At 38.4% G+C, this 20291-nt stretch overlaps 1 protein-coding gene across 9 annotated transcripts in view; it reads left to right on the top strand.

Moving 5' to 3' along the window:
- The window catches only part of CTBP1 (C-terminal binding protein 1), a 248124-nt gene that overhangs the window by 210025 nt on the left and 17808 nt on the right, over window positions 1-20291 (top strand). For all 9 annotated transcript variants that reach the window (XM_074865540.1, XM_074865541.1, XM_074865539.1 and 6 more), the window contains 2 exons: window positions 10839-10983; window positions 14930-15136. In XM_074865540.1, the coding sequence (XP_074721641.1) occupies window positions 10839-10983; window positions 14930-15136 (352 nt within the window). The remainder of the gene's footprint in view (window positions 1-10838; window positions 10984-14929; window positions 15137-20291) is intronic.

Genomic DNA, 20291 nt, shown 5'->3' with positions numbered 1-20291 from the left:
AATGTTCATGTATTTATGAATATGCATTTCTGGCCATACTAAATTGTGTTTTCCTGTTAATTAAAGTACAGATTTTGATAATGGATGTTAATTTACAAAAGACTGTTCCCCACTGTGAAAGACAACTGAAAACTGAGAAAAGGTTTAGTGTTGAGGAGAGCTTGCTGAAAGCAGAAGGTGAAATTTAGGGGTTTTTTTCATACATTTCTTGTCTTTAAGAAGAGGTACTGAATCAAATAGGGTAGCTGATACAGATACATTTAGATAGTCTGAAGTTGCAGGAGACAGGTCAGATAGTGGGAAATTTGGGATGGGGTTTGAAAGAGAGGCTTGACATTTGATACATGTAGATGGGTGCCTATAGATTAATATAATGACAAAAAAGACACAAGCTGAGAATCATGTGAGGAGAAAGGGAGTGAACGGCTACAAAAGGATGGCTAGGAAAGTAAGAACCAGTATAAACTCAGATTGCACAGTTGTGGAGTCTTGATCACAGGGGTGTGAGGAGTTGGTGTTTGAGGTATAAACATGTTGGAATCTGGAGAAGGGATTTCTGCTGCTCATGAGAAGGTTTCAGGGACAGGATGATGATTTAAAACATTGTCTTTTAAGATGGCTTGACAACAAAGGAAATAGAGTGGAAAAGGGGAATTTGTAGTAGTTTGTGAGACAGCAAAGTCCAAGCTAGATATTTTTTTCATAGAGAAGCAAGGAGGCTGAGAGACTTTAACATACACAGGAGGAAAAGAAATGAGGATTTGAATGCCATTTGTATACAGGGTCAAACACAGGACATTAGCAAGTACTATTATGCCTTACTATGTGTTCTAATTAAAGTTTTCTCCAAACTGGGTAATGCCTGAGTAGCAATTCCCTTATGCCAAAGAATTCATTTGTCATTCTCTTTTTATGGCTGAGGGAATTAAAGTATGGAAAATAAGTAACTTGTTTAAGGTCACAAGTAAATAACAACACGTATTAGAACTCTGCTTCATCTCAGGTCAAAGCATTCATTCCCTGTGTTGCTGCTTTGGAAGGCAAGTTGGATGATGAGGATATATTTCCTTCCTTTTGTAAAAATCAGGCTGTCGGTGCTTAAGAGAATACTGACATTTATAGAGAGCGACCCAAGGTTTTGAAATAAGTTTGTAGTTAGAGGACACTTACTACACTTCTTCAGAAATTACTTGGGTATGGTTTTACTGGTTTGTTTTGGTTTTTCTCCCCCTACCCACACTAGAAAATGGTTTGTTGTCAAGCCAGTCTGAAAGGCTGCAATATACATGTTTATACTTTGACCCCTAAGTTCTGTTTTATTGTAGATGTTGCACGTGGCTGTGTGAAGTTGAGCGTTATGTTTGTCAAACTATATCATGGGATAACTGGGAACTGGTTCACTTGCATCATATCAGGAAACTTCTGTCATTTAGGGTAAAAATTATTTTAAGATTTTGTGGTTAAATTGCTTTCCTGACAGAGATTGCATTACTGTCAATAAAAACTACTGTCTGTGTTTAAGTTGGTTTTTTATTTTACAATTAGTCATGTGTACATCAGTTTTCTCAGTAACCATCTCAGACTGCTTCCAAATGTACATGGTGGTGTGGTTTATTCTGCCAAAAATACTGTGCTCATCCAAAAAAGATACTTAAAAATAATTAGTTTGCTACCATCCTCATTCCAGGTCAACTTGCTTTTTTCACTGCCTCATGCTCTGTTGTTTCTCCTCCTCTTTTTTCCCCCCAATCCCTCTTCCTTTCAGTGCCGTTTACTGCATTTCCTGGCTCCTTGGCAGCCTACCCAGCACTTCTGATTTCTGCAATATTGTTCCTTCTTTCTACTTCTGTGCCTTTGAAGGCATCACAGACTCAAGCACACCCTTGAGGTCTTTGTATTGCCTAAGATTTTTGCTGTTCAAATTCTTTACTCTTTGGGCTTCCTGACTTCTGCTGAATATTCTGTAACATGGAGTGCGCTGTGTAGCTCCAAGGGGCTAAATGTAAACGATATGTAAGATCTGGTAATAGACATCTTGACCAAGCAGAGAAAAAAATAAAGTGATCCTTGCAAACCCAAATGAAAAAGGCAGGAAGCACAGCTGATTAGGAATGATCTTTAAAGCAAAATGTATAGGCTGGGTAAAAGTCAAAGAGTTTGTTTGAATCTGCGTACACTTTCTCATTCACTTTTCCTGTAATTATGTGCTTTCCTGCATCTTGTCTCAAATCAGCTAGAAGAAAAAAAAAAAAAGGTGTGCTTTTGAGTGGATTTACTACTTCATTGCAGATACCTGGTTCACCAGAACTTTAAAGAGAATAGGCTACTTGGTTGGAAGTGGGAAGAACCTATGCTTCAGCCTTAGAAGTGCTTGAGTTAAGTTAGGATGTATCAGGTCCCTTGACTCCTGTTGTAAAAGCACAACATAAAATCATATTGAGAGGGATACTGCATTTCCATAGTTCTAGTTTAAGTTAAAAAAATTTATAAACTGAACTTCCTATTCAGCAGTGTATGACTTGAAATTTTTCAATCACGCTTTTACGTAGGAATTACATGTACAAACAGTTCCGATCATTAGTTTTATTTAAGACTTTCAAAGAAGAGCTGAAGAGCTTTTATAATGCAACAAATGTTTTGAAACTGATACAAACAAATTAAGAATGGTGCTGTTGTTCAGCTGAGTCTTTGATTTGTTCTTGTTATATCAGTGGTTAAGTAAGATAATTTTTCCAGCTTCAGATTCTTCTTTGTTGAGTAGTAAAGCTGCAATCTTGCATTTGTGTCATCAGTGCTGTTTATATTCATGATGCAGTTGCAGCATTTTAGTTTTCCATCACAATTAATTCTCAAAGAATATAGATTGAAAGGAAGCCGCCTTGTTCTAAACAGTAATGTATAATTGGGAATAAGTAGTCACCTCGGAGCCGATCCAAAACCTTGTAAATTTACTGAAACTGAATGAGCCTTGAATCAGATTCCTTATGCAAGAGTTTGAAAAAATTAAAAAAGGAGATCCTGAAAACTTTTGTTAGACCTCATTATACAACAAAGTAATTAATGTACAGCTATCACGGTAAGGATGTATACAAAATCAGTGTTTGTATTCAGTGACCCTTTTGCCAACATCTGATAGATTTGCCACTGGCAATATTACAGGTCAAGTGCAGCATTACAGGGAGGGATGGGCTGCCAGTGTCTCCTAAGAACGAATACCCTTTAAAAAGCACAATGAAGGTGCTGCTATACCCAGCAAGCAGCTTATCAGTCTTACAGACAGAGTCTAAATAGCTGCTTCTTTCATTTTGCAGTACCAGGTTTTACTAAGGATCATTGGGACTTGCAAATTGCTGGTGACTATGAACAGGTTTTTTGAGACACAGTTGCATGGGTTGATGCGTTGTCATCAGTGACTTTCATGACATAATGATCCTTTGGTATAGATGTTCAATCCATCATAGCGTCTGATAAGACTTGAACTGAAATGGAACACAATTCAGCCTTATTAATAGAACATAGAAGTTAACACACAGATTTTCTGTTAAAGATTTTTCATTAAAACCTTATTTAGTAAAAAGTGTTTTCAGAGTCTATATTCTCAAATTGACTTCTGTCATTAAACTGCATATAATTGTCAGTAAATCCTGGGTTTGAAAGACTGGCTTCAAATAGTTTTTAAAAGGAAGTTTGCTGGAGGCTATGCAGGTTATTCATGTAGCTATGTGTGTATTTGTATGTATATATTTTTCAGTTGTACATTTTAAAAAGACTAGAAATACACTATTATGTCACGTGTGTGTGTGTGTATATACGTAGTTTATACAGTGTGTGGATATACAGGTTTTTAGAGAGAGTGTTTTCTGGAGCCTGCAAGTAAGTTATGTTTGTTTGTATGAAACATTTACACTTATTTGTATTTATGTACAGTATAAGCTTAATATTTAGGGTCTACACTAGACAGTATCCTGACTGATTAAAGTGCATATCATGAAATGAATAGGTTACTGACAGTGCCGTGGATCATAGGAACCTAACATCAAGCTGATAGTCTTGTAAAGAGAAACAGGAACTTTTAAAAAGCAGCACAAACTGGCAGAGTTTTGGAGACCTACTAAATACCGTTTGAGCACACTGGCTTTTCTTTTTAGTTTTAATGGTATTAGTTTCACATGGACTCTTTGTAATGTTGTAGTGAGCCTCTGAGAGCAGCTACAAGTCTGCTCCAGCCCCTCCCCTGTGTGGCAGACGATTGATTGCAAATTTGATGTGCAGCTGCTTTTTGCAAGTCAAATAATGCAAGGCCTACTCAGTTTAGGTAAAGTACATTTTTTTCCACCCAAATGTGCAAAATATCTCAAGTCTGTTGGTGACAGTGGAACATATCTTTTTTTGGAGATGACACATCAAACTCTCAAGTCCAAGAAAGCAATATCCTGGTTTCTAGAACCAGATGAAACGTAACACTTCTAAGTGATGATTTTCTAGAAGTCTTTTTAAAAAATTATGATATATTGTCATATTCAATATGTAATTTATAAATATATTCTGTCTCCACATTGAAGTAGTTTGGCATTTTACATATTGTGTTATGCTTCTGTACTCTGGATTTGATCCACAAGCTTCTGAGATAAGTCTCTCATAGTAAAATCCAATAGTGTATATTTAAGTGACCAAAGAAGAGGAGGTCTTGCTGTTCTATTCTTAGCATGTTATGATATGTTTCTGCTTTTTTGTAAAAATAAATAAGATGCTAAGAGTTCTCCCCCAAATAATGAGGCATGTGTGTCACAATGGTGACTATGCAATAATTGGCATGATGGCTAAAATAGCCTGGTGCTGAAATAAGGTGAAAAAAATAGATAGAAAAATGTTTAAAGGATTTCAACCTTCAGTATTCAGTACTTTAGACTTGTTAAATTCTTAGAAGTGTCTCCTACTATAGCGTCATCTGTTCTCTGAGAGCCTTGGATGCCTGGCATGTTGTGAAAGCAGAGTAGTCATTTTGAGGTTGAAGAACAGCAGAAAGACCTGTCCGGGCAGTTGTGATTGGAAAGGATGTCAGCTCATTGAAGAGGGTATGAAAAAGGCTTTCAACAAGCAGTGTGCTGTAGCTTCCCCTGGAAGTAAGTCTAAAGGCATAGAAGTTATGCAGATGGGCTACATAACATTTGGCAACAGAAGGAAGCCAACTCATGTTCCATGTTTCAACTTTTTATCTCGGATCCTTTCTTCCTGCAAAGCACAATTGTAGTCTGATGAAAGCAGGAATGGCAGTTGAAGCTATGAAGCTAACTCTGCTTGTTCTCTGTCAAATTTTGCCTGTTGCTTTCCTTACAAGAGATCATGAAAGAGTATTGCCTGACTGCCACATGCTTAGGCTGATCTAAAATTTCTAGCTTGCTTGTTAAATATGTTACCTCACTCAAAGTGACATGAGTTGATATCTTTGTAATAAAATTGTACCAGAATTTGGTGAATGTTGAATCAATCAAGTTCATTATGGAAAGTGATGAAAAAAACATATATACTCCCTATTTCTCTTGTGCATCCACCACTGGGTGTGCTGCAGAAGGCAAAGGCAGGGACTGGGAGAATGAAGAACCAGTCACTGTAGGAGAAGATCAGGTTCTAGAACATCTGATGAACCTGAAGGTGCACAAGTCCCTGGGACCTGATGAGATACCATCCACTGATCCCAAGGGAACTGGTGAATGAAGCGGCTAAGCCACTATCCATGATATTTGAGAAGTAGTGGCAGTCTGAAGCCCCTGTGTCTGGAAAAGAGGAAACATAACCCCCCATTTTTAAAAAGGGAAAAAAATGAAGACCCCCTGGGGAACTAAGTCAGTCTCACCTCTTGTGCCTGGCAGATCCTCCTGGAAACTGTGCTAGGGCACGTGGAAAATAAGGAGGTGATTGGTGATAGTCAACATGGCTTCACTAAGGGCAAATCATGCCTGATGAATTTGGTGGCCTAAGATGGGGCTACAGCACTGGTGGATAAGGGAAGAGCAACTGCCATCATCTACCTGGACTCTCTAAATTGCAGAGACATGGATTTGATGGAAGGACCACTCAGTGGATAAGGAATTGGTGGATGGTCACACTCAAAGAGTTGTGGTCAACAGCTCAATGTCCAAGTGGAGAGCGGTGACAAGTGGCGTTCCTCAGGGGTCGGTGTTGGGACCGGCGCTGTTTAACACCTTTGTTGGAGACATGGACAGTGGGATCGAGGCACCCCCAGTGAGTTTGCCAATGACACCGAGCTGTGTGGTACGGTCGACATGCTGGAGGGAAGGGATGGGCCATCCAGAGGGACCTGCACAGGCTGGAGAGGTGGGTCCGTGCAAACCTCATGGAGTTCAACAAGGCCAAGTGCAAGGTCCTGCACATGGGTCGGGGCAATCCCAAGCTCAAATACAGGCTGCGCCTGTACAGTGGATTGAGAGCAGCCCTAAGGAGAAGGATGTTGGTAGGTAGAAGAGGGGTGTTGGTAGATGAAAGAACGAGTATGAGCCAGCAATGTGCACTAGCAGCCCAGAAAGCCAATCACATCCTTGACTGAATGAAGAGAAGGTCGAGGTAGGTGATTCTCTGATTCTCCCCTCTCCCCGAGTACTGCATCCAGCTCTGGGGCCCCCAACATAAGAAGGACGTGGATCTGCTCAGGCAGGTCCAGAGGAGGCCACGAAGATGATCAGGGGCTGGAGCACCTCTGTTATGAGAGAGTTGGGTGTGTTCAGCTGGAGAGAGAAGGCTCCGGGGAGGCCTGAGAGTAGCCTCCTAGTACTTAAAGGGGCTACAGGAAAGGGGGGAGGGACTCTTGGTCGGGGGTGTAGTGATAAGATGAGGTGTAATGGTTTTAAACTGAAAGAGGGTAGATTTACATCAGAAGTAAGGAAGTTCTTCACTGTGAGGGTGGTGAGACACTGGCACAGGTTGCCCAGAGAGGCTGTGGCTGCCCCCTCCCTGGCAGTGTTCAAGGCCAGGTTGGACGGGGCTTTGAGCAACCTGGTCTAGTGGAAGGTGTCCCTGCCCATGGCAGGGGGGTTGGAGCTAGATGATCTTTAAGGTCCCTTCCAACCCAAAACATTCTATTGAGTCAGTGATTCTGTAAGTGATCAGTAAATTACTCCTATGCACAGTTATTTTTTCTAAAGGTTATTTCATTTTCCAAAACTGTTCACATTTATGCTGGATTTCAGTTTCATGTGTTATACTCTGATGTAGTTCTAGTTTTGATTTTACTCATTGACAAGCTTGTCAGACTTCCTTGTGTGCATTTAGTATATGTAATGACTAAGAATATAATTTATACAAATTATTCCAAAATACAGAAATTTTCACTATTATTATTATTTTCATCTGTAAGTAGCATTATTAATATTCATCAGTGCTGACTGTTTCTAACTTCAGATTTTCTGCTGTTATTTTCTGCCTTTTTGGCATACTTCAATGAGAGGGCCAGTTGCAAAAGGCAGTGTAACATAATTTAATTATCAAATTAATGTGAAATAGTGCACAGTTGCAGAATATTACATTTTTGGCAGTGGATTTTCTTGCTAACTGGTCCGTAATCCTAGGACAGGCTCAGACACGAAAAAGAAGTTCTAAAAGATTTGTCGTTTGCATCTGTTTGTTACATATCCCATATTGATGGGTAAATAACTGCCTGTGGAAATGGCTAGTGTCAGCATTAAGCAATCGCTTGAGAAATATTTTTCCTTTTATTGAACACATTCCCAAACTTCTCAGTACTTTCCCGTCTCCTCCTAGTGCTGGGCCATAACTTACATGGGCCCAAAAATGTAATGTAATGGGTCCAGACTGGTGCTTTTACGGTCTTGACTGGCTGTTTTAGTAAAATATGCATGATTATGAAGTGAAAAGCTGCTTCCCAAATGAAACACTGATTTTAAAACACAATGTCTGAACCACTTCAGCTGTCTTTTAGCCCCTATTTAATACAGTCCTTAAAGTAGTGGCGGCGCTCTGTCTGCACACACAAAACCACACACCATTGGCCTTGTCCAGTCTGGGAGAGGAGGGTCTGGCTGTCGTACGAGCCTTAGATGGGTCCTTGTAAGTAGTTGTAAGCTACTTAAATTTTTGGTCTTCTGACAAACTACACAGAGGATGTTTTCTCCTGTGTCACAGCCATCTGGAGCAGCCTTGGAGGGGCAGGAAGAAATACGTGATAAAACACAGAATGGAGAACATGGCTAATTGGAGAGTACCAGGATATTATAAAGAAGTTCAGGACCTTGACGCTTGAAGTAACAACTCCTGTGACTCGGAGGAAGAAGTCCTACTATTAAACATGGGAGGGTGACAGAAGCACATGCTTTAGGGAGAAGGATTCAGATTTATATGTTAGTCAAAGGATGACCTGGCAGTGTGACAGTGGCCGTGCAGAAACGTCACGTGTCACATGAGACCTCATTAGGAGAGATTCCCAGCACATGTACTCTTGCTGACAGTGGTAGTGTTGGTGTAACACAGTGGGAAGGGAGACCTCTGGTAGCATTCCGGGTGCAGTTGTGGTTACCCAGAGGAGAGTTGAGCTTAGACTGATAAACGTGGTTGGACAAGTGTTAGACTGTTTGGGGGGTAGAAGGGCATAATCCTAGATGAGACTAGAAGGACTAGGCTTCTGAAATTTAGCCATACAAATGCTGAGAGGGGATATGATCGTTGTCTATAAATACATTTAGATTGTAAACACGAAGGAGAGAAAGTATGGTTTAAGCAAATGGCAGACACTGGCGCCAGAACAAATGGATACAAGCTGGGCTGTGAATAAATTGAGGCTGGAAATTAGAAGAAATTTCCATGTCGTTGGAGCTGTGAGATTTTGGAACATTTTCTTTTAGGAATTAATGGGACAAAAAATCCCTAAGGGCGTTTTAGCTGGGCACTCAGGTTGTAAGAGGGACTATTTATTTTGTGGACTGCCCCAGGCATGGGCTTTGATTTGGTCCATACTGCCTGTAATGCCTCTGTAGAAGCAAAACCAATAAACTTTTGGGGTTTTTTAACCCTATGTAGCAGCTAAAGGAAACACGTTCTGATGAGTGCAGTCTTCCTGATTGGTGACTACTAGATGTAATCTCCAAAGGACTTGTTTGTACCATTAAAATCAAGGAGTTTTGTGTGTGTATAATCATTTATAAGATCAGAGCCTACAGCTGTTCTTTGAATTATGTTGTAGCCGCATTCTTTAAGGATATGTAATTTCTAATTTTTTTGCAGTTCTTATTCTTACAAGTAAATCCAAATTTTGCTCAAATGATTCTGCTCTTTATCTGACTTGGAACTGAGGTTACCGATCCAGAAACACCTGTTGAGATAGCATAAATCATTTTGTGAAGTATTCAGTAAGAAGCAGTTTTGTTTCATTTTTAGGGAGTTTGGTTTTATTTTAAAATTTTTCTTTGTTTATTTTAATTTTAAAAATTACTACTGCAGATAGGGTTCCAGCAGTTGTAATTTTCTGTGTGCAAGACTGTGTTTTGCTGCAATAGTTTTTTTTAAACGGTTTGTTGATTGTTACTGATCTTGCAGTACCCTAGAAAATGCTCATATGATCAGAAATAACTCAGATGACAGAATCTGTGCATGTACCAGACCCTTATTGAATAAGAAATTTAGAGGCTCTGCAGAATTTTTATGTGAAGTGCGTCATAGGAACCTCTTGAAGTCATTACATCTAGCTTAGACGTTGAAATAATTTGTGCATGTTTTGTATCTTGTGGAACAATTAGGATATTATGTAGTGCATTGAAGGTAGAAACACAGAGAAGTGTTCTGAAGAAGTGAAATCATCCAGTTTGCATATAAAGAGGAAAGTATTTTCTGCTTCGGAACAATAAACTTGTATCAGATGTGTGGGGCACAGTGTCACTGTTTGTTTGGTAGCAGAATTCAAAACTGCTGGGCATGGTGTGCCAGGCTCTTGTCCCCTTCTCCACACCCCTTCCTCGTAACCTTTCCCCAGTAGGTTGGATGCAGTTTGACGTAATTTGAAAGATATTCAGACCTTTCAGATCCTGTCAATTTATTTTCACTTTTTTGGCTCACATTCTCACAAGTTTTTTTTCTTTTGCAACATTTTTTGCTTTGGTACAACTTCTTATTTCTTTGAGGTGCTGTTTTTTTCTGGATAATGTCTAGTTTGGCATCTTAGTTACACCAATTTATGTGACATCCAGTTTTCCATCAGTGAGGGCTTCGTTGCAGTATCAGTAAACTAAAGGACAAACACTTTGTTCTTATGAATAAATTGACAGATTTCAGTCTCTCTTGTCTAAGGGTTTTGTAACGATTACTGAATGTTTTTTATTCAGGTATCAAGTGGTTTAATAGCGCAGTGAATGCCTGTACCACTGTGTGTATGGTGAAGAGATACTGCTCTGTGACTCCATTCAAAACTGAATGGCAGCTGCCCAAACATAAAAATACTTAGTGTTTAAAGTGAGTGCTTGCTCCCATGTTGTGTTTCATCTGCACATGCAGATGCAGTCCAGTAATGCACGTCTTTAGGGTTTGATATTGCAGAGCATCTCCTATGAAATGAGAAGAGTTTTCCTTCGTAAGAAGAACACAAATACAAGTCACTTAGTTCCTGTAAAGCTCATCTCATCATGCTAGAACTGATACATCAGATGAAGACGACTAACGGGAGGCTGGAAGATATTTGGAAAAATAACCTTTAAAACAAAAGACATGGATTTAATGCTTTTTCAGACTTTTTGTACCTGAGAATATGTATACGTGATTAAGATAAGCTCCTATGAAAGAAAAAAAATAAGCATTTTTTTCTCCCATTTTATTTATAGGTACTAAATGAAGCAGTGGGTGCACTGATGTATCACACTATCACTTTAACACGAGAAGACCTGGAGAAATTTAAAGCACTTCGAATAATTGTCCGAATTGGCAGTGGTTTTGATAATATTGACATCAAATCTGCTGGAGATTTAGGTATGACTATTAAAGACATTATTTTACATCTTGCCTCCAGAAATCTGATAGCATCTAAGTTGCTGCATTAATGTTTTCTGTATAATTTGTACTAACGTAGTATGTAAGCTGTATAATTTTCTCATCAAAGTGTTTAAAAATCATTATGGAGATACTAGCATTAGTTAATTAAGTTATAATATTAACAGCTTTGTGACAGGATGACACTCTGCCTGTTCAATATAAACTCAAGGAGTAAGACCGTAATTTTTCATCTCCTCCTTTTTTGCCCCAATTGTATATTTTAACTACTACTGCTGTAATCCAATCACAAAATATAATTCCATCAGCATGGCATACTGCTTCTGTTTGAATAAAAAATGAGATCGTTATCAACTGTCTGAGATTTACTTATGATGCATGAGATTTAGTACTAAACCACTCCATAAAATAGAAATACTGATTTTATAGGAGAATCGGTTGTTGCTATTTCAAAATAAATTCAGATGCTGGAACTATGAAGAGATGGTGTTTTGTGTCTCACTGTAAAAAAGCAACACTTGATTTGTGCTTTTCTTACTTTAGGATAAACCATCTCTTACCTATAATCTACAGGTCAAACTACCACTTGGAATAAATGTTGTCTACATTTTCTTCGTTTCTTTTCCAAGATTGAGGTGACCAAGTATGTTTCCCGTTATGATTTGGGAAGATCTTGGAAGCATTTGTTGGAAACGTATTTCAATGTGACAGTGCTTAGTCCTAGTAATAACCCCATTGATGTAATGAGGAGCTGTAATATGGTCTGTTTATCAGTAAATTATAGTAAAATAATTACCTCTTTATCCTGGCAGCGCAGTTGCATAGCAGACAGAGGCTAACAACTTCTTTGAGTTTCTGTAAAGGTCAGTTCTGAAAGCATGCAAGGCTGTGCTCCTGCATACTGTAACTTGGGCCACAGTTAGGCGCATGCGTTGTGAGCTCCAGAAAACACGTATATGTATTGAGATTGGCCTGGGGTAAAATCCTACATCAAAAGCCAAAACATAGGTACAGATCAAAGGCCCCGACCAGTCAGGAATCCTATTTGTGTAGAGAATCCCAGATAAGAGGAAAATCTTTGTAGGTTTGTTGACTGTTTCTGCAAGTCTCCATGCTGGATTGTAACCCAAGTTTATAATTTAAATGTATCCATGTAATTCTTCAAGGCAGAGTATGGCAGATTTGGGAAATTCTCATTCATATGAAATGCTAAATGGCTGCATTCGTAATCACTCAGTTCCTATGTTGTGATTAGACTGAGTTACACAGTTAGGATCCATCCTGTGTGTGCATTCCAGTATTTATGAAATAGAACTGTCCACTCTATCAAAAGCGAATAAATGCTGGAAGGCTTACTGTGTAAAATCTCTGATTTTAATAGTGGAATTGTTGGAATTAAATATGAACAACTACTGGGACAAATCACTTTCCATTTGCTGAACTAGTACAAATAATATGCATCTCAAGGAGGTAATATGGAAGTTAATTGCTCTTTGTAAAAAGTTTTGATTCACTCTTGGAATGTAGTGTAGAGTTAGACTGACATATTCCTGAGCTTCCTGAACTTTGGGAGTTATTTTTCGCAGAGCTGGCTTGTGGGATTGTTACCAGCTTTGCCTATTATTTTCACATTAGCACTTTTACTCTTCTTAAAATGCATGAAAACGTATCTTTCTTGGATAACATCTTTAAGATCTGGTCTGTTTTTTCTCCACTTTATTAATTGTTGACTAGAAAATATGTACAAGTTGTGAGTGTAGCTGGATGCGAGTGAAGCGGGAGTCAAGGTGATGCCCGTTGACTCCAGCATTTTCAGCATTGAACCTGATCACTGTAAGCGGTGGAAAGAGGGAATAGGAAAGGGACCACAGAAGCGATGGATATGAGATGAGTGTGCTGTCTTTTCCTATGTGAAATGTCTCTTTTCTTCATATCCTTGCCTCTCCCTTGCTGCTTTTTATGGTGCACCGTATCTCTGCCATTCAGAAATTAGCTATTTTTAAAATTTGTGGGAAATAGGGAAAAAGAAATTCCTACTGTTTAGGAGAGAAATCATCTGATTTGTCTTCCCCAAGTTTCCTAAGGGAACCTATTAGGGAGGAACATACAAGGTGAGTTCAGTTCCTTATTTCTCTTGCCAAATATGTAACATAACTCTAAGCTCCTTTTAAAGCATTGTTTTGTTGATGCCGGCTATCAGGAGACATGCTTATTAAATTTGTTTTGCCATCTAAAACCTGCATTTTTGCTCCCTGAAAAAGACTTTTTGTATAAACAAATGCAGCTGTTTAATATGATGCACTTAAAGGGATGTTATTTTTCAGTCTTGTACTTTTCTCTCCACTCATGCTTTTTTCCCCATTTTTAAAAAACGGTGAGTTTCATACTGCCATTGATGTTAGCAGGATGCCAAGATTAATATTCCAACAAATTATGCTGTTTTATCTTTTTGTAAGTCTAAGAGCAGTGACTCAGCACACACTGTATCTCCACAGCAGAGAAAAGAAAAATAGTTCTGCAGGTTCCTTATGTTGGTTTTTACTGATCTAAAGAAAGCTATGAAAAGGTACAGGGCAGCAGAATGAAGGCATTTCAATGTAAAACATAGATAAATATGGTATGAGCTTCTTTATTTGTCAGATTATTGTTATCTTATTGATGAGAATGTTTTTTCTTCCTTGCTTCATCAGATACACTGGCTTTAGCTGAGTACTCGTTGAATATTTATTTATGTAAAAACCCAAACAACTAGACAGTGAAAATAGTATTAGGGTGTTTTTTAGGATACAAAACACTTTTTTCTACACCGTGAAATTATACTGTGTACTGTTTGTGATCTCAGTCAGCAGAACTGAGACACAAACATTTGTGGGAGCTGATGATTAGAGAGAGAACATGTAGTAAATAGTATGAAAAAAGATGAGCCAAAAAGGACGCAAACTTTTTCAAGTAAACATTTTGCTTAACTGCTCTATATTGAGTACTGGGAGGTAAAAAGCAGATTGGGATAGCTTGCGTGCAATTACAGTCACTTGTTGCTTGATCTGGTTTTTTTCAAGTAAAAAAGGACTGTTGTGAGTCTTGAATCAATTCAGCTTCAACTGTCTGTGGAAATCTGTAGTGGTCTTTTAGCTGCTTGATGTTACGCCCCCTTCAACTCGTAACTTTTAAGCTATTAAGAACAGGGACTTAATTTTGCATTATCTTTACATGCCATGTGAAAGCAGATTTTATATTTCCCTGTTGACAATTAGATGGGTTATCTCTTTAATTTGAGGGACCAGGAAAGGACTTGGTTTCTGTTTGTTGTAATTCTACAAACCCATGCTCAACACGAAACAAATTGTCCCTCCCTGTGTCACGATTACCCACACATTAATTGGAAATACTAATGGTCCTCCTGTGAGGGCTTTATAAGAGTTGCTGTCACTATAAACTATTTTATCTTTTATATAACTTTTATAGATAACTTTTGGGAGGGTATCTGCTCCGTGGTGGAAAGCTAACTCACGCAATTAAATCTAAACAATGATCATTAACGCACTGTTGAGAGCAAGGCAGATTTCTCTTTGCTATTGAAAACACCTAGCTCAGTGTGTATGTAAAACGCTTATCAAGACTTGTGTTCTAAACTATCTGGCATCTTCAGTACTTGCCTTTTGTGGTTTCAGGGATGCATTTACCATTTGACTTAGTTTGCAAACACAATAAATAGTAATAACAAAATCAGGAAAAAAATGTTTGCATGTATTTATCAACTATTATGTCAAGTATTCTGTCTACCATTACAGTCAGAAACTTAGTGTTTGTGCAAAACAGGTGTTCAAATCTGTAAATTTAAACATCATACTCCTGAATTGCTGTTCAGTTGGACAAAGTAAGAAATGATTGGCAACTGGTATCCTTTCCCCCCCATTCTTTGCAGGGATTGCAGTCTGTAATGTGCCAGCTGCCTCGGTAGAAGAAACAGCAGATTCAACCATGTGCCACATTCTGAACCTGTACAGGCGAACCACCTGGCTTCACCAGGCTTTGCGAGAAGGCACAAGAGTACAAAGCGTTGAACAGATTCGGGAAGTGGCTTCTGGAGCTGCCAGGATCAGAGGGGAGACTTTGGGCATTATTGGATTAGGTATGTTGACTTGGAGAGGTGATTTAATACACCACGCCTTCCGTTCCTTTAAAAAGCTGTGAAGACTTGAGCTATAAAAACAGAATGCTTAGATCACTCCTTTCCATGACAAGCATTCTGTATAATACTACGTCATTCCTGGTGTTCATATGTCTCAAAAGTTTTCCCCTTAGATATCATCGTTTCCCTCAGAAAACTTATTTTGTTGCTGGTACTCTCTCAATTCTTTGAATCTCTGTACATCTTTCTTTGCTGTATTGCCTGGTGTCAGGCACACTGGTTGTAAGAGAAGGAGACACCATCACTTCCCTTTTCCAGGAGAAGGATCCTGCTACTTCAACCTGATGTCACATGTATATGTTGTATATCTTGTCGTCATATCTAATTCTGTTTGTGCTTTTTCACTTTTACTGCTTTTAACGTATCTGAAAGGTCTTTGCTGCAGTAACAGCCTGCAGAACAGTTATTTCATGCATTTGGTTGAACTGCATCTGAAATTGTATTTCAGCTCACATGAGAGGAAAAATACATGCAAGAAAGTTTGAAATGTTTCCAGACCTAATAAAATCACCTACTTACCTCTTTGAATGGCCCTAAATGTGTTTCAGCATCTAACAGATGGACAGGCTTGCTTGAGATGAATTAATTACTGTCTGTTACAGAAGTAGAGAAGAAAAACAAGCAAGTCAGTTTCTATATAAAAATTATTCAGTCATGTGCTTGTCTTATCAAAGATCTGATAGATTGTGGATGTAATTGCTGTGGTATTCATCCACAGGAATTAATAATACGATTTTGACAACAAGGCATCATACTTAAATGACTGTTCCAGTTACACATTGCTGCCAAATAACTCAAGCCATGAACTCTTTAGTTTTGCAAGCTGAAAATAGCCTGGTGTAACATAGTACTCATTTAAATGAGTATGCAACACACCAAAAACATCTTCACATTCAAAGAATTGCCTTTAAAATATGACTTTCAAGAAGTTATCATGAAGTTGCTTTCTCAAATCTATACCTGTGCAAATATGCACCTCATTTAAACACACTATGATTATTGAACTCACAGTCACAGCATCTGTACATAAATAATAGACAATCACCTGCAGTGTTTTAAATATGGAAATGCATACCTAGGTTTTGAAACTTAAGCCTTGGCTCACATACTATGTGCCTGTTTGTTGGAGGTATCTGCCCTGTTGGCATTGCATTTTTTGTATTGCACAAATTCCAGACTGAGATTAGGAAAAAAAAAAAAGTCATTAATTATTGATTTCCTTAAGTGAATTTTGTGTGTGTTGTTTTTGTTGTGAATGACTGAAAAGTACAGAGAAACAAATGGATAATCAGATTTCCAATATGTGTGTAAAGCTATGTAAAACACTAGTTGTTGGGTTTAGTTTTAAAAAGCAAGCCTTTTGTGTGCATGGTATATTAAAAGGCTATTAAAATCTGATTTTGAAGGTACACATCTGTTACAGTTATTAACCATTTTCTCTAGACTTTTATTGTTCCTATTTCTTTTCCTACAATAGGTTATTCACAGTTTCAAGGAAAATTAAGTTTTAAAGTCAGTTTTGAAAACTTTCTACTGTTTTGGGGTTTTTTTCTGCATGTATGTGAATAAGCACAACATTGTGATTCTGACGGGTTCTGACAAATCCCTATGTAGCTATGTATCAATGAAGAATAAAAATGTAGTCTTAGAGGTTACGGAAATAGGGCTGTACTAGACTTTACACATGAGGACTTCAGGCACTTAGGCTCTTTTCTATTATGGCTCACTGAAAGAAGTTACCTGTCTCCAGTTTTAAATTAAAATGTGTATTTACAACCACCTTCAACAGACTGGTGCACTTAGGTTATGTTTTTCTACAAGTGGTCTTTTCCCACATCTGTAGTTTTGCCTTGATTTATTATTTTATTATTTAAACATGTCAACATCAGAAGTGATGAAGCACTAAGAGGCAATGAAATGAATGTATTGCACACAAAACGAACAATTCTCATCATCTGTTACTAAGTCCTTTTCTCTAGTTCTGTGTAGTATTGCTGTTTCTGTCCTTCCTCGTTCATGTGTGTCTGAGATCATCTCATATCTCAACCACAGCTATGTTTCTCTATTCTTGTCTTAAACTTGTGGTCTCTTCAGCAACGGGTTGCTTAAATTTATCACTTTGCTGCTGCAACAGCTAAGTCCAGACCTTCTTGATATCTGTTCCTGGGCTTCTCTGTGTTTTGCCGAAGAGAAACACCCTAGCTCTTGCCTATCTCTGTGCTACGGAATGACTATGTCATTCCCTCCAAAGCTTCAGCTACTCACTTCCTTGTCCACTGGTCTAGCCAAGTTTCATGACTCACTTGCCTTTTTCTTTCCATCACCCACTCTCTTTTCTTTGCCTCCTCTCATGCATATTCCTGCTTTGACACTTGGTCTGTCCTGCTTAATCCTATTACTCTGTGCTCCTTCTTTAAAGTTATCCCCATCTCTCATCCTCTACTTGTATTGAGCTTGAAGATAAGCAGAGACTCAACAGCATAATTCCTCCTTCATGTGCTTGTTGGATACCATCAGTCATTGTTTTGTTGTTTGGTTAGCCTCTGAGCTCCTTAGGGCAGAGCCTGTGTTTGTTTCTGTCTTTATGAAGTGTGTGATTCTTTGAGCCTTACATAAATAATAATATCACATCATTAAACAGCTGTATTTGTCACTTTTAATCTTTATTACTATCCAGTGTCCTATATTTCAAGTGATGCATCACAAGTGTGGATAGTAAGCCCTGTATTTAAAAAAAAAACCCTTTCACCTTATATTTAGGTTTGGTTTTTTTTAAAAGGAGAATTTTTATGAGCAACAGCATATAAGTACTTGGATGAATAGATAGCTGGACCTGGTTCTACTGTAATGATAATTTTACAGCAGTGAAGGCAGTGAAGTCACACTCCCTTCCTTCCCAGTTACAAATGCTGATGACTAATAGCTAATGCATTTCCTCACTCAAGAGAGGTGAAATTCCTCCAGATACATTTGTCTCTGCATCATAATGAATGTCATCATTCAGTTGGTCTTTCCTCACCTGCTGTATTCTCTCAACAGTCCCATGGTCCTGTTGGCCAAAGTACTGATCTACATTATCAGACAATATTAAGGCTTAAGAGTTGTGTGGTATTACCATGCAATAAATGATACACTCTTAGCAGTCCTAGCTCTCTTAATGTGCTCAGCAGGAAATGTAACAAAATGGCACTCTCCACATTTCAGAGTTGTCCAAAAGGGAGGGAAAAATTACCCAGATTCTCCATTACTGTTGCATAGACAGGAAAGAGCTGCTAAGTGAAAGCACTTTTTCTTTCCATGGAATTCTGCAGGCAGGTCATCAACATTTCCACAGCACCAAGGGCATTTTGTAAAACTTTGTAATACCAGCATAGGATGCACATTCTTTGCCCAAGGGCTGAGCTGCGGTGTTTGACAACTGCAGCTACTGTCCTGTCACACTCCAGTCAGGTCATTGGCAAAGTCAAGGTCAGAGAGACCTACAAACTGGGAGACTTGGAGTAGTTGGGAGACTTGCAGGGAGTGGATGGGTCAGATGAAGACCCAGGCATTTTTGATGAGTCTTTCTTCACACTTCTGGTGTCACTGAAATGAAGCATGGGCTTTGCTAGAGCTTTGTATAAATCTCTGTTTCCTAAGATAGGCTTTTGTTGCTTTCTGCTTTTTTTTTTTTTTTTTTGCAATTGTATGTAATGTGCATTTTCAGCATTCTTCCCACACTACAGATGAAGAAGTTCATTTAATATTTTGAACTTCAGAATTTGCCTTCCATGGAAGCAGCCATTAATGTTCATAGAAATTGTGTATGCTTTTAAGATAAGAGTTGTCCTGAAGGTGGGATGCTTTGTGTGCTGTTCTGTTGTTCTTGATGTGCTGAGGTAGGTTTTGAGACATCCCTCATGCCCAGGAGAGTCTTACATAGTAGGAGTTTTTCAAGGAAAGGAAAAAACAGACACAGGTTTGTGGTTGTACTATATTGTCAGACTAGTTTAAAAAGGAATTTGCACATTAGATGTGTCCACCTACGTATTTGTCTAACAACCAAGACTCAATATGAATTGACAATTGCAGAAGAGTTTTATCCCATAAAATAATTATAATAGGACAATTCTGACTAGAAGTACATGCATGTGATTCCCAAGTGTTTCAGAGGGAAACTTTGCGCACAAAGAAGGCGGCTTTGGTTTGTTAGCCTGGTTGCAATGAATGGAAAGCGTAGCTTTAACTGGAGAGTCTTTTGTAAGAAATTTCATTGTCATGAATCCCCTCAGGTATTAGTGTTGTAAAGAGTGTAAAAAAGAACAGATGACAGAATGTTGCATGTGAAAATGAGTGGAGCCAGCAGTAAAAGAGATATGCTTCCTTTAAAAAAAAATAAATTGTTTACAGTTGTGTGACTGATTCCTTGAGCTGTGAACATGCCAAAATTTGAAAATAATACGGAGTTTGGGCTGAAAATTGTCTAATTCAAGTTTATAAAAACCGGCTTCAAAAGCAAACAAATAACATGTATGCAAGTTTTGAAGTAAAAGATTTTTTGAAGAGTATTTTAACTTGGTGTCCCCAAAGAAAAGCAGACAGCCCCCATCAGATTGACATACTGTTTAATATTCCAAGCACATCTGTCACTAAGCACTGCAGAATTGCTGTGTTCAGGTTAAATGATCAACAAAAAACCTTTCTTCCCGTGGCTTCTTAAGTTTATTCAAAGAGAAACTGAAAAGCAGAGGGAAATCCCTTCAAGCACAGTTGGAAAGAGACGGGATTTCCCTGTGTTAATTTGATGCATTTTTGAACAAACTCAGATGTTATAAAAGAAAACTTTTTTTTAAAAAAATGATACATGATTATGGTGTGTCTAGCGATGCTTTTGAAATGTCTTTATCTAGCATTTGTAATAGTCTAACGTGAGTATCTAGTGTATAGTCTTCAGCCTGAAAAGTGTGTTAGTTCTCGTTCTTCAAAATACTCCCTAGATGTAGTCACTCACCTTTTTTTTGCTGTGTTTTACTGGTAGTGTGTCAAAGGGAAATACACACCTCCTGATACATGTGGCATGGAATCGTGCCCAAATAGCAATTTCAGGCACAACTCT

Source organism: Strix uralensis, chromosome 4 (genome assembly GCF_047716275.1).
Source record: "Strix uralensis isolate ZFMK-TIS-50842 chromosome 4, bStrUra1, whole genome shotgun sequence".
In the NCBI taxonomy this organism is placed as follows: Eukaryota; Metazoa; Chordata; class Aves; order Strigiformes; family Strigidae; genus Strix; species Strix uralensis.
The sequence above is the reverse complement of the archived record's forward strand: the minus strand, read 5'-3'. Positions and strand labels throughout refer to the sequence as shown.